The 12,954-nt window shown below is 41.7% G+C and overlaps 2 protein-coding genes across 47 annotated transcripts in view; one reads left to right on the forward strand and one right to left on the reverse strand.

Moving 5' to 3' along the window:
- The window catches only part of USP40 (ubiquitin specific peptidase 40), a 77,426-nt gene extending 74,300 nt beyond the window's left edge, over positions 1-3,126 (reverse strand). For 11 of the 46 annotated variants that reach the window (XR_011439540.1, XR_011439541.1, XR_011439546.1 and 8 more), the window contains exons 1-2: positions 2,981-3,120; positions 1,683-1,900 (exon numbers count right to left, since the gene is read on the reverse strand). Coding sequence is in view for 10 of the 46 variants with exons in the window: in XM_023642602.2 (XP_023498370.1) it covers positions 1,683-1,881 (199 nt within the window). In the remaining 36 variants the exon portion in view is untranslated. Of the gene's footprint in view, positions 1-1,682; positions 1,901-2,980 lie in introns of all 46 variants that reach the window. The other 35 variants (XR_011439547.1, XM_070269516.1, XM_070269511.1 and 32 more) reach the window with 19 other exon arrangements.
- Positions 3,127-4,783: 1,657 nt separating this feature from the next.
- On the forward strand, positions 4,784-5,859 carry LOC111773863 (UDP-glucuronosyltransferase 1A10-like). The gene has a single exon (XM_023642618.2). It carries the CDS (start codon positions 4,908-4,910, stop codon positions 5,814-5,816), a length of 909 nt encoding a protein of 302 aa, XP_023498386.1. The 5' UTR covers positions 4,784-4,907; the 3' UTR covers positions 5,817-5,859.
- The last annotated feature ends 7,095 nt before the right edge of the window (positions 5,860-12,954 follow it).

A 12,954-nucleotide genomic window follows, 5' to 3' on the forward strand; every position in this document is an offset into this window, starting at 1 on the left:
GTCTAGCCCTACTCCTTCAAATATGATTCCAAAAGCTCCAAAATCTGCCACCCCAGTTTGCTGCTACGGCTGACCCTCCTCAAATTTCACCTCCCCTTCAATAAGCATCGGGATCCACACTAAGTCTTAGAAGGAGAGCACAGTCCACTCTAAGAGCTCAGCCCATGTGCCTGGCTGGTGATCCCCTCTGCCAGAGAGGAAAATGGCCTGGGGCTCTCAGCCCTGGGCTTGCTGCGGTACTCTCCAGGACCAGTCCACCTCCTCTCCCCACCAAACATCCTTCCTCAATCTCTTTTTAAGACTACTTTCTACTTCAAGTTGCCCTTTAACTTCAACAGTGTTAAAACTTGGAGAACTTTTAACCCCCTCGGAATCTGCTTATTAATGCTGAGAGTTTCTAATGGTGGAAGTACTGAATGTGTCAGGGAGATACTTCTATGGACGGGAGGGAGTCAGGGACAGGAGGCACCACTCTTAGGTCCACATGCAGGGCAATCCATGAGAAAGACTCTGGGAAGGAGACAACGGTAAATGTCTACTAAATGTCTGGAGGCAGGAAGTCTTTCTAAACCTAGGAGCAACAAAGGTGTCACAAAGAGTTGATAAATCTGGTAGTGGTGGGAAGGGCGATGTGACACCAGATATAGGATGAGCCAGGCTGTCTGTCCTCAAAACATGGAGACACCATGGAAAGCTGGCCTAATCAGGGCCAGGTGACGGCAAAGAAATGCCCACATGAAATCAAGGGAAGACAGAGACTAAGACCCTTGTGGAGGAAGCTCGTTTGCGGAGACGGGAATGGGACAAACATGTAGAGAGAGAGAGGGGCAAGAAACCAAGGGTCCAAGGAGGTCAGACTGGCTTCCTGTAGGTGGATTCTGGGAGGTTGCCCTAGATCCTCACAATAAACCCCCTTTGTGATCGAGCTGATTTGAGAGAGTCTCTGTTCCTTGCACATAATTCCTTATCTCACATCTTGGGTCTCTGGAATGCAGAATTTCCAGACTTTAGAAAGGTAATATGAAGAAAGGGTTATATGTGTGAATCTTACATCCCAGCAGGGTCTGAGACAAACAGCATCCATTAATCAAGGAGATTAATATTGTTGTAACAAATGTATGAATATTCACCCAAGTGAGACAACTAAGACTATAAACAGCCTCACATCAGGCCAGGTTCTGAGCCCAAACAAGTTCACATCAGATGGCTTTGTCAGAGGCTTCTGGATTTCAGAATCGCACATGAAGAATTTGAAACTGTACAAATAATGAGACAACTGTCCGTACTCCAAAATGAAGGAGATAACTGTTTGGGTAACTCTGCCTTAAGTGTTTACTTTGGAGAAATTTGAAAACTCAAAAATACAAATAGTGTAATAGAAATGAAGGCTGGCATTCATGACAAAATTGTCTTTATGTTGTATTTTACATTACGGGAATTAGAAAAGATTGCCTTATTTTTTCATTTTCTTAGTAAACATCACTGTGATCACACAGCATATATTTGAGATAATTTAAGCGTCATACCTCTCTACAGAGAGAATTATAAATCTACATGTTACATCAGCAACACTAAGCACATCCCGTGTTGTACAGCTCTGAGATACTTTGTGATTTGGCATAATTAATTACACCTAGAGACTGTGGTACATATTACTAATCAAATGCATGTAACGAGCATACCTCTGAATTCAGGGGTGAAATGAAGAGTCTGAAGAAGGGAATTGAGGTAACAGGTTCCACCCTGATTTCTGATTCCGCTTAAATTGGTGAATTCTCTAGGAGGAGGGGGCTCCACAGCTTTGGTCTTTAATTTCTTCCCTTTTCCATACTGATTATGTGACACACTGGAATCATCCTCTTCAAATAGGTCCCCAAACATTGTGAAACTAAATACTACCCTTAAAGAAAAAGGCATGTTATATAAATGCTTTTAATTTTAACCCAGACTGTCCGCACATTTCGCTGTCTTATACTTGGGAGTATCTACTTTAAGTTGTTCCTTAGAAAGTATACACAGTAGTGTGGGTTTTGGAGGCAGCAAGACCTGGACATTTTCATCCCTGCTCCACACGACCTGGGTGACCCCGGCTAAGTTACTTAACTGTGTTCCTATATGTAAAACGGGAAACCGCCTATCACGCGGGGTCATTTCAACAATCACACGACATCACGAAAGAAAGGCATTTCGTGTGGGGTTGGGCACACAGTAAATGACAGCCGTTTAAAGAAGGCACATGGACACCGCTCCTGAACAAGGGAAGACACCCCATCACCCACCTGATCCCACGCTGGGCGGCAGTGCCGATCCCAGATCCTGAGAGTTGACAGGGGCCCCGGGACCCTCAATCCCTCCTAAAGTCTCTGCTTCTCACACTTGGACCAGATTATGACACCTGCCTGAACTCAATGGGACAAATTCATCTGTCCAGTAGTGTAGCAGATGGTCGCAGAGCGGGAGAGCCGGCGGAGGGCCATGGGGAGAGACGGCCACGAAACTTATGGGGTTCCAGTCCCTCCGACAGGAACCCAGAGATCCCAGCACCACCGGGACCTGGAGGGCCGCTCAAGGCCTCACACCGAGTGCGGCGGGGGGTCACCCGGGGACGAGCAAGGCAGAGCGCCCAACGCAGGTGCTAAGGCACAGGAAGCACTTTAAGGGCAGGAGGTTCCTTTGCAACCCGTTCCTCGCAAGAAAAGCACGAAAACTGCAGCGGGAAGTTGTGGCCTCGACCTCGTGTCCGGGCTCCTGTCTTCCCCACCGCACCGCCGAGGTCAGGCCCTCAGGACCCCCAAGCCACCGCGGACCCTGGGCTGTGAGGGGGCCGAGCCCGCGGCCGGGCACCCCCGAGCGGACGCCGGGAAACGCCGCGTCCCGGGGCCTGCCGCGCAGACCCTCGCCCCGCCCTCCTCAGGCCCTGCCGCCGGCACGGCCCCAAGCCTCCCACGTCCCCGCGGCCCCGGCCGCCGGCCCCACTTACTGCCTAAAGCCCTGACCCCCGCCACAGCCAAGTCCCGAAGCGAACGGACGCGCCCACAGCGGGGGCCGCCATGGTGGCGAAGGCGGGTCTCCCACGGCCCCGAGCGCCAGCGATCTACGGAACACCGGGACTACGCCTCCCAGAATACCCCGCAGGAGCGCTGGCCCGTCTGACGGGGTCTTATGGGCAATGTAGTTCTTCTTCCCGGAGAGTTCGGGAGTCGCGGTGGGGCGACAGTGCTGGCTTCGGCATTGACAAGTGGATTCGTGGGTCCGCTTGGCCTTTAGGCTACTCACTAGTCATTCACATCTTTAGGTTTATAGTTTTTGCTGTTCGCAATCCATACTAAGATCATACGTGTTCTGGCCTGGGTAATTCCCAAGTGGCGTAACCATTGGAAACATTTGTGTAGGGCTTCAAGTTCACCTTCACTTTCAAATAATTTTCCAGCTGTATCTCCTGTGCAAACCCTGTGAATAAAATTTCACATAACCTTGAACGTTTATAACATCCCCAGTGTTTACTTCGTCCCCACAAACTGGAGGTAGCATACGGAAGACTACACTAAAAATACCTCGCAATTATCCTCTCTTGCCCACTTGGGTAACTTCAGTGCATTATTTCTGTAGCCCGTTTAGGCTCTTCTGGCATTTCCGCTGCCCACCCCAGCCTCCATCCAGGCCTGAATGAGGGAGACACGGAGAAAATCATTTTGGCTTCAGCTAAAGGTTTCAGAGATTGAGAACAGCAATGGTGATTCGGTCCAGTGCAGCCCACATTCCTCATGTGCTTTCTCTGTGCGAGGCATAGCGGGGGGAGTGCGGAACGAGGGTGCAAACAGAAAGAGGACATGTCCCCTGACCTCAAGGAGTGCTTGGTACAGTGTGGGAGACAGATGCAGAGATTCCTGAAGGAGGACACCAGGCCTGTTGGGCGAGCCCACAGCAGAGGTCTAGACAGAGGAATGTGGAAGCAGAGCAGAGAAGAGTCCCAGCAGAGAGCTTCTGGGCAGGCGACCGCCCACTGCATGTGACGTGTCCAGGGAAAGTGACTAAAAATAAACGACAGTCACATTCCATCACATCCCTAGAGTGGGCGTGTCAATTTTATGTCACCATATTGGAGGCCTCAAAGGGTCTGAAGGTGGAACAAGACAAGGAGCAAAGCCAGGCATTTCAGACACCCTTGGGAACCTCAGGTCCACTGCCAGTGAAGAGGTCCCTGGTGAGGGGCCTCAAGTCTTTCCTTGGAACTTGGGATGCCAGTCTTTTCTGGACAAGGAGTCTTTGGTAGTCAGGATAAAATCCAAGTTTTCCTTTGGGACATACTGCAAAAATACCAGCTTTATTGACATTTACTTTCCTTTTTATCTTTCTAAGTCCTCAGAGTACAAAAGCCTTTTTTTTTTAAATTTTACTTTTTCCTTTTTCTCCCCAAAGCTCCCAGGTACATAGTTGTATACTCTTCATTGTGGATCCTTCTAGTTGTGGCATGTGGGACACCACCTCCGCGTGGCTTGATGAGCACTGCCATGTCCACGCCCAGGGTTCGAACCGACGAAACAGTGGGCCGCCTGCAGCGGAGCGCGCGAACTTAACCAGTCGGCTACAGGGCCAGCCCCAAAAGCCTTTCTTCGTAATTATTTCTACAGTGGCCCTGCTGTTCGCTGCATGATCTCTGCCCAAAGGCAAAGATCGAAAGCTGTTCTTATCTGGAACACGTACAAATAGGTGTCTCAGAAAATACTACTCATTCCTTATCATTTCATGAGTAAATCATAGGCAATGAGAGTGATTTTTTTTTAATGGTGGTATGGATACACACCCTCTCTGAGGCAGGTTTTGTGCCCGTGCTTCCTCTGCCGGCTGTATTGCTTGCACTTAGAACCCATGCAGCTGGACTGCTCCAGGCTGCAGTTATCTGATCCATGGCTCCTGCAATGTTGACCGGCTCCCTTCCTCTATGTGTGTGTCTCCTGCTGACACCCGGCTTTGCTGACGCAGGCTGGCTGCTGGTGGTACCCATGGATGGGAGCCACTGGTTTACCATGCATTCGGTTGTGGAGAAACTCATCCACAGAGGGCATGAGGTGGTCATAGTCATGCCAGAGGTGAGTTGGCACATAGAGAAATCACTCAATTTTACGGTAAAGACATATTCTACGTTTTACACTCTGGAGGAGCTGGATCCTCAGTTCAACATTTTCTCTGAGGCTCACTGGAAAGGTCAGGAACAAAGTTTACTTTCTACGTTGCTGACTTCATCTGGTGATAGTTTTATTGAACACTTTTACTCACATTGTAGGAGTCTGTTTAATGACGCCAAGTTAGTAAAATACCTAGAAGAGAATTCTTTTGATGCGGTCTTTCTGGATCCTTTTGATATGTGTGGCTTCATTGTAGCCAAATATTTTTCCCTCCCATCTGTGGTCTTCACCAAGGTAGTAATTTGCCACCATCTTGAAGAGGGTACGCAGTGTCCCAGTGCTCCTTCCTATGTTCCTAGATTTCTCTCAGGGTTCCCGGACACCTTGACTTTCAGGGAGAGAGTGCGGAAACATATCTTCTACTTCGAGGAATATTTATTTTGCCGCTACTTCATCAAAAATGTTTTAGAATTTGCTTCTGAGATTTTCCAAAAGACGGTCACAGAATATGATCTCTTAAGCCATACGTCAATTTGGTTGTTACGAACTGACTTTGTGTTTGACTATCCCAAACCTGTGATGCCTAACGTGATCTTCATCGGCGGTATCAACTGCCATCAGGGAAAGCCACTGACAAAGGTGAGTTACCTTTCCTGTAGCATATTCAGAATAATCTGGCGATGGACCTAAAAAGATTCCTTACTAAACTGCAATTTGTCATTGACATTTGTAATTTCTTTCTAGTTGGATGAAGTATGTCCCTCCAATTCATTTAACTGTTTTATCAAATTTTATAAAGCTGCCCTCTTTGATATGCATGGGTATACAATTGATATCATAGTAGCTAATTTCCAGGCTGCATTTTTTTTAGTCTTTATAGTTTTATTTTTTAAATATGTAAAACATTTGCATGGTTCAAGGTCAAAATTATAAAAAAGCAGTACTCAGAAGTCTCAATCCCGTCCATGTATCTTCCTCCTTGTTCCCTTTTGAAATCATTTCTGGTTTATCTTTCCTGAGTTTCTTTTGCAAAACCAGTCATTTATGCATTTTCATAAATGTTAGCATATACATCTTCTTTGTATCTTGCTTTTCTCAATTAAAAATATTTCCTGAAAATCACTTCTTACCAGTTCATAGAGACCTTCTTCATTCTTTTGTCCAGCCACATAGTACTCCATTGTGTGGCTGTACCAGTCCTCATTCAATCTGTGTGTTATGGATGGACATTGGATTGTTTCCAGGCCTTTGTTATTAAAATAATGGAGTAGTGGGCAACCTTGAACATATGTTGTTTGTATTTGTGGAAATGTATCTTTAATTCCTAGGAGCAAACATGTACTTATTTTTTATTGTGGTCATGAGTCTATGACATTGTGAAATTTCAGTTGTAGATTATTATTTGTCAGACACCATATAAATGTGCTCCCCCCACCTCGTGTGCCCACCCCACCCTCCTTCCCCTGGTAAGCACAAATCTGTTCTCTTTGTTCATGAGTTTTTTTACCTTCCACAAATGAGTGAATCATACAGTGTTCATCTTTCTCTGTCTGGCTCATTTCACTTAACATAATACCCTCAAGGTCCATGCGTATGGTTGTAAATGGGGTGATTTTGTCTTCTTCTATGGCTGAGTAGTATTCCATAGTATACATATATACCACATCTTCTTTATCCAGTCATCAGTTAGAGGGCACTAGGGTTGCTTCCACGTCTTGGCTATTGTGAATGATGCTGCAATGAACATAAGGGTGCATAAGTCTCTTCGTATTGTTGATTTCAAGTTCTTTGGATAAATACCAGTAGTGGGATAGCTGGGTCATATGGTAGTCCTATTTTTAATTTTTGAGAAATCTCCATAGTGTTTTCCACAGTGGCTGCACTAGTTTGCATTCCCACCGGAAGCGTATGAGGGTTCCCTTTTCTCCACAACCTCTCCAACATGTTATTTTTTTGTCTTGGCAATTGTAGCCATTCTAACGGGCATAAGGTGATATCTCAGTGTACTTTTGATTTGCATTTCCCTAATGATCTGTGATGTTGAGCATCTTTTCATGTGCCTATTGGCCATCTGTATATCTTCTTGGAAAAATGTCTTTTCATGTGCTCCGCCCAGTTTTTGATTGAGTTGTTTGTTTTTTTGTAGTTCAGTTGTGTGAGTTCTTTATATTTTATGGAGATTAACCCCTTGTTGGATATATGATTTGCAAATATTTTCTCCCAGTTGGTGGGTTGTTGTTTCATTTTGATCCTGGTTTCCTTTGACTTGCAGAAGCTCTTTAGTCTGATGAAGTCCAACTTGTTATTTTTTTATTGTTTCCCTTGTCTGAGTAGACACGGTATTTGAAAAGATCCTTTTAATGCTGATGTCAAAGAGTGTACTGCCTAGCAATTTGGCAGGAAAAAGAAATAAAAGGAATCCAAATAGGCAACGAAGAAGTAAAACTCTCGCTGTTTGCAGACGACATGATCTTATATATAGAAAACCCCAAAGAATCCATAGAAAAACTATTAGAAATAATCAACAACTACAGCAAAGTAGCAGGGTATAAAATCAACATACATAAATCAGTAGCATTTCTATACACTAACAATGAACTAACAGAAAAAGAACTCAAGAACTCAATCCCATTCACAATCGCAACAAAAAGAATAAAATACCTTGGGATAAACTTAACCAAGGAAGTGAAGGATCTATACAATGAAAACTACAAGACTTTCTTGAAAGAAATTGATGACGACATAAAGAGATGGAAAGACATTCCATGCACATGGATTGGAAGAATAAACATAGTTAAAATGTCCATACTACCTAAAGCAATCTACAGATTCAATGCTATCCCAATCAGAATCCCAAGAACATTTTTCACAGAAATTGAACAAAGAATCCTAAAATTCATATGGGGCAACAAAAGACCACGAATTGCTAAAGCAATCCTGAGCAACAAAAACAAAGCCGGCGGAATCACAATCCCCGATTTCAAAACATACTACAAAGCTACAGTGATCAAAACAGCATGGTACTGGTACAAAAACAGGTCCACAGATCAATGGAACAGAATTGAAAGCCCAGAGATAAAACCACACATCTATGGACAGCTAATCTTCGACAAAGGAGCAGAGGGCCTACAATGGAGAAAAGAAAGTCTCTTTAACAAATGGTGCTGGGAAAACTGGACAGCCACATGTAAAAGATTGAAAATTGACCATTCTTTTTCACCACACACCAAAATAAATTCAAAATGGATCAAAGACCTAAAGATTAGGCCTGAAACAATAAGTCTTCTGGAAGAGAATATAGGCAGTACACTCTTTGACATCAGTTTCAAAAGAATCTTTTCAGACACTATAACTCCTCAGTTGAGGGAAACAATAGAAAGAATAAACAAATGGGACTTCATCAGACTAAAGAGCTTCTTCAAGGCAAGGGAAAACAGGATTGAAACAAGAAAACAGCCCACTAATTGGGAAAAAATATTTACAAGCCACTTATCTGACAAAGGGTTAATCTCCATAATATACAAAGAACTCACATGGCTCAACAACAAAAAAACAAACAACCCGATCAAAAAATGGGCAGAGGACATGAACAGACATTTCTCAAAAGAAGATATGAATATGGCCAATAGACACATGAAAAGATGTTCATCGCTAATCATCAGGGAAATGCAAATCAAAACTACACTAAGATATCACCTTACACCCGTTAGATTGGCAAAAACATCCAAAACCAAGAGCGACAAATGTTGGAGAGGTTGTGGAGAAAAAGGAACCCTCATACACTGTTGGTGGGAATGCAAACTGGTACAGCCACTATGGAAAACAGTACAGAGATTTCTCAAAAAGTTAAAAATTGAAATACCCTATGACCCAGCCATCCCATTACTAGGTATCTATCCTAAGAACCTGAAATCAGAAATCCCAAGAGTCCCTTGCACCCCTATGTTCATCGCAGCATTATTTACAATAGCCAAGACATGGAACCAACCTACATGCCCAGAAACTGATGATTGGATAAAGAAGATGTGGTATATATACACAATGGAATACTACTCAGCCATAAAAAAGACAAAATTGGCCCATTCACAGCAACGTGGATGGACCTCGAGAGTATTATGTTAAACGAAATAAGCCAGTCAGAGAAAGATGAACTCTATATGACTCCACTCATAGGTGGAAGTTAGTATATTGACAAGGAGATCTGATCGGTGGTTACCAGGGAAAAGGGGGGGTGGGGGGAGGGCACAAAGGGGGAAGTGGTGTACCCACAACATGACTAACAAAAATGTACAATTGAAATCTCACAGGGTTGTAATCTATCATAACATTAATTAAAAAAAAAAAAAAGAGTGTACTGCCTATATTTTCTTCTAGAAGTTCTATGGTTTCAGGTCTTACCTTCAAGTCTTTGGTCCATTTTGAGTCTATTTTTGTGTATGGAGAACGATAATGGCCTACTTTCATTCTTTTGTATGTGGCTGTCCAGTTTTCCCAGCACCATCTATTGAAGAGGCTTTCCTTTCTCCATTGTACATTCTTGGCTCCTGTGTAGATTAGCTGTCCGTAGATGTGTGGTTTTAGTTTTTGGGGTTTCAGTTCTGTTCTATTGATCTGTATGTCTGTTTTTGTACGAGTACCATGCTGTTTTGATTACTATAGCTTTGTAATATATATGTAGGCATTTTTTTAAAGGAAGATTAGCCCTGAGCTAACATCTGCTGCCAATCCTCCTCTTTTTGCTGAGGAAGATTGGCCCTGAGCTGACATCCATGCCCATCAACTTCTACTTTATATGTGGGATTTATATATGCCTGCCACAGCACGGCTTGATGAGTGGTGGCTAGGTCCACCCCTGGGATCTGAACCGGCGAACCCTGGGCCACTGAAGTGGAACATGCAAACTTAACCACTGTGCCACCAGTCTGGCCCTGCTTTGTGATCATCTATTTTGAAGTCAGGGATTGTGATGCCACCAGCTTTGTTCTTGTTTCTCAGGATTACTTTGGCTGTTTGGGGTCTTTTCTTGCCCCATATGAATTGTAAGATCTTTTGTTCTATTTCCGTAAAGAAAGTCATTAGGATCCTGATTTGGATTGCATTGAATTTGTAGATTGCTGTAGGTAGTATGGACATTTTAACTATGTTATTCTTCCAAGCCATGTGCATGGAATAGCTTTCCATTCTTTACGTCATTATTGATTTCTTTCAGTAATGTCTTATAGTTTTCCTTCTTTAGGTCTTTTACCTCATTTAAATTTATTCCTAGATATTTTATTCTTTTTGTTGCGATTGTAAATGGGATTGTATTCTTGAGTTCTCTTTCTGTTAGGTTGTTTTTTTTTTAATACTGTTTTTGGAAAAATGCTGAAAAACAGTAAGAAATCAAACTTCCCTTTTTGTTAATTCCATGAAAGTGCTCTTAGCAGTTTTCTATGCATCTTTTCCAATATTTCTGAAATTATTTTATATTTACACACATATCTAATGTAAATTGTCACACTCATTCTATTAAAATGAAATCTAGTATCAGACTGGACATATTGTTCTTTAGCTTGCTTTTTTCACTTGCCAATAAATCATGGGCATCTTGACAGTCAATTCACACAAATCTGTCACCTTGTTTTTAATAGTTGCATACATTCTTTACTTTGGCTGCACCATAATTTATTCAACTAATATTCATAGATATTTAAGCTTTTCCCACTTTTTCCTTTTATAAGCAAGATTTTCTTAAATAATTTCTTTCCATTCATACATTTCATATTCTTGCTCTTACGTCAGCAGGCTAGAGTCCTTAGGACGAGGGTTACTGGGTCAAATGGTCTGCATGTATTATGGTTTAATAAATTTGATGAGTTGTTTTCAAAATATTGAAGAACCTGAGACTTGGTCAAGAGTCTATGAGAGGTCTAGTTTTGCCATACCCTACCTTCTCCAGCTCCAGGTGTTGTCAAACTTTTAAATTTTTTGGCAACATATCCCACATAGCTGCTTCAATTTTCATTTCCTATTTTCATAGAGATATTGACCATTTGCATTTCCTCTTTTGTGAATTATGTATTTGCATTCTTTAATCACTTTTTATAGGACTGTCTTTTTATTGCTAATTACTATAAGTCTCTTAAGTATCAGGAATATTAAGACTTAGTTTTTTATATGTGTTGCAAATAGTTTTCCCTTGGCTAGTCTTCATCTTTTGTCATTCAGGATTTTCATTTTTCATTAGTCAAACTGGTTAGCTTTTTCTTTAATGGTTTTTGGACTTCAACATTTTTAGGTCTTTCCAAGTCTGAGATAGATAAATATTTTTTCCATATTATGTGTTAATTCCTCTAACATCAATAGTTTTATGTTTTACAATGAGAACTTTACACAGTATAAGGGTCTAATTTTATTATTGTTCTAAATAGAGAGTCCATTGTCTCAACATCATTTAATAAAAAATCCATACAAGGCCATACAAAAAGACTTCATCCATTGAATTGAAATGCATCTTTATCATGTTAAATTTTCATATTTATTTACATTGGCTTTTGAACTCTAAGTTTTGTTTCACTGATTTATTTATCTGTTCATGGGGCAGTACCATATTTTGATTGCAGTAGCTTTTTAGTAAGTTTTCATATCTGGTAGGGAAGGCCCCATACTCACTATTCTTTTTTCTAAATTTCCTCGGTGATACTCACAATTTATTCTCCTTCACAAAATTCAAAATTGTCTTATCTAGTTCCAAAAAATAAAAGTAAACCGTTAGGGCTTTGTTAATATTACATAAAACATTTTAATTAATTTGAGAAAGATTAACATCTTTTTGCTATTTACTTTTCCTAGTCAGGATACAATACTTCTGTTTATTTATTGAGATCTTGTTTTGTGTCTCTCAATGCAATTCTGCATTTTACTTTATATGTCGTTGATTTTTCTTATTAAAACTTATTCTTAGGCATGTTATTATTTTTGAAACTCTTGAGAACAGGGCAGTTTTCCATTTCTATTTTGAACTGGCTCAGTAATTCAAGAATGGCCTTGTTCTTTGTACATTTGTTCTGTATCTGGCCATATAACTAATTTGTCTTATTAGTTTCTAAGGTTTCTTAGGCATAGAATATCATCTGCAAATAATAATCCTCCCCATTCATACCTCTTATTTTGCTTTATTGAAGCAAATCATTGTTAAATAGTTGACAACAGTTATTCAGTAGTTCATGAGCAATACTCAGTAGTTGGTCGAGCCAGTTTGAACTGGGGTTCTGTCACTTGCAATCAAAAAGCTCTTATGGGAGTAAGATTACTGGCAAACGCAATGTCTCTAAATCCAGATGAAACACCTGGTGGCTTATCTCATTTCTTATTTTATTGAGGATGTACTATAAGTTTTTATCTACTACTCTGGCTGCTTACAAGGCTCAGTGCATTTCATAACAGTCATTGTCTCTCACTTGCTGGCAGCCTGATTTTTCCCTTTGGACTAAGCAGTGGTTTGGGATGGAGTGTGCACTCAGTGAATCTACAGCGTATACACTCTGGTTGTGTAACTCATCCTACTCACAGCCTGAATCAACTCCAGCTAGGACAGCATTCTGCAAGGACCTCTGCTCCCCTCGCCTTGCCCACAGTAGGCACCAGGGTTCTCACATGGTTGAAGAAGTCTCGTCAAGATTAGGTACACACACACACACAATCTAAGACTATAGTGATGGATTTATTTATCGTGATTGAAAGCAAGCTAAGGAGAATCAAAGTGTCATTTGGACTGCAGGATGTACAGACTTCTTAATGCATCCCAATTTTTCCAGAAACATTTTTTGGAATAAAAACAATCACTTTT

The sequence above is a fragment of the Equus caballus genome, chromosome 6 (assembly GCF_041296265.1).
Source record: "Equus caballus isolate H_3958 breed thoroughbred chromosome 6, TB-T2T, whole genome shotgun sequence".
Classification (NCBI taxonomy): Eukaryota; Metazoa; Chordata; class Mammalia; order Perissodactyla; family Equidae; genus Equus; species Equus caballus.

Coding starts and splice junctions, on each gene's coding strand:
- LOC111773863 (XM_023642618.2), top strand. CDS start 4,908: ATGGCTCCTGCAATGTTGACCGGCTCCCTTCCTCTATGTGTGTGTCTC.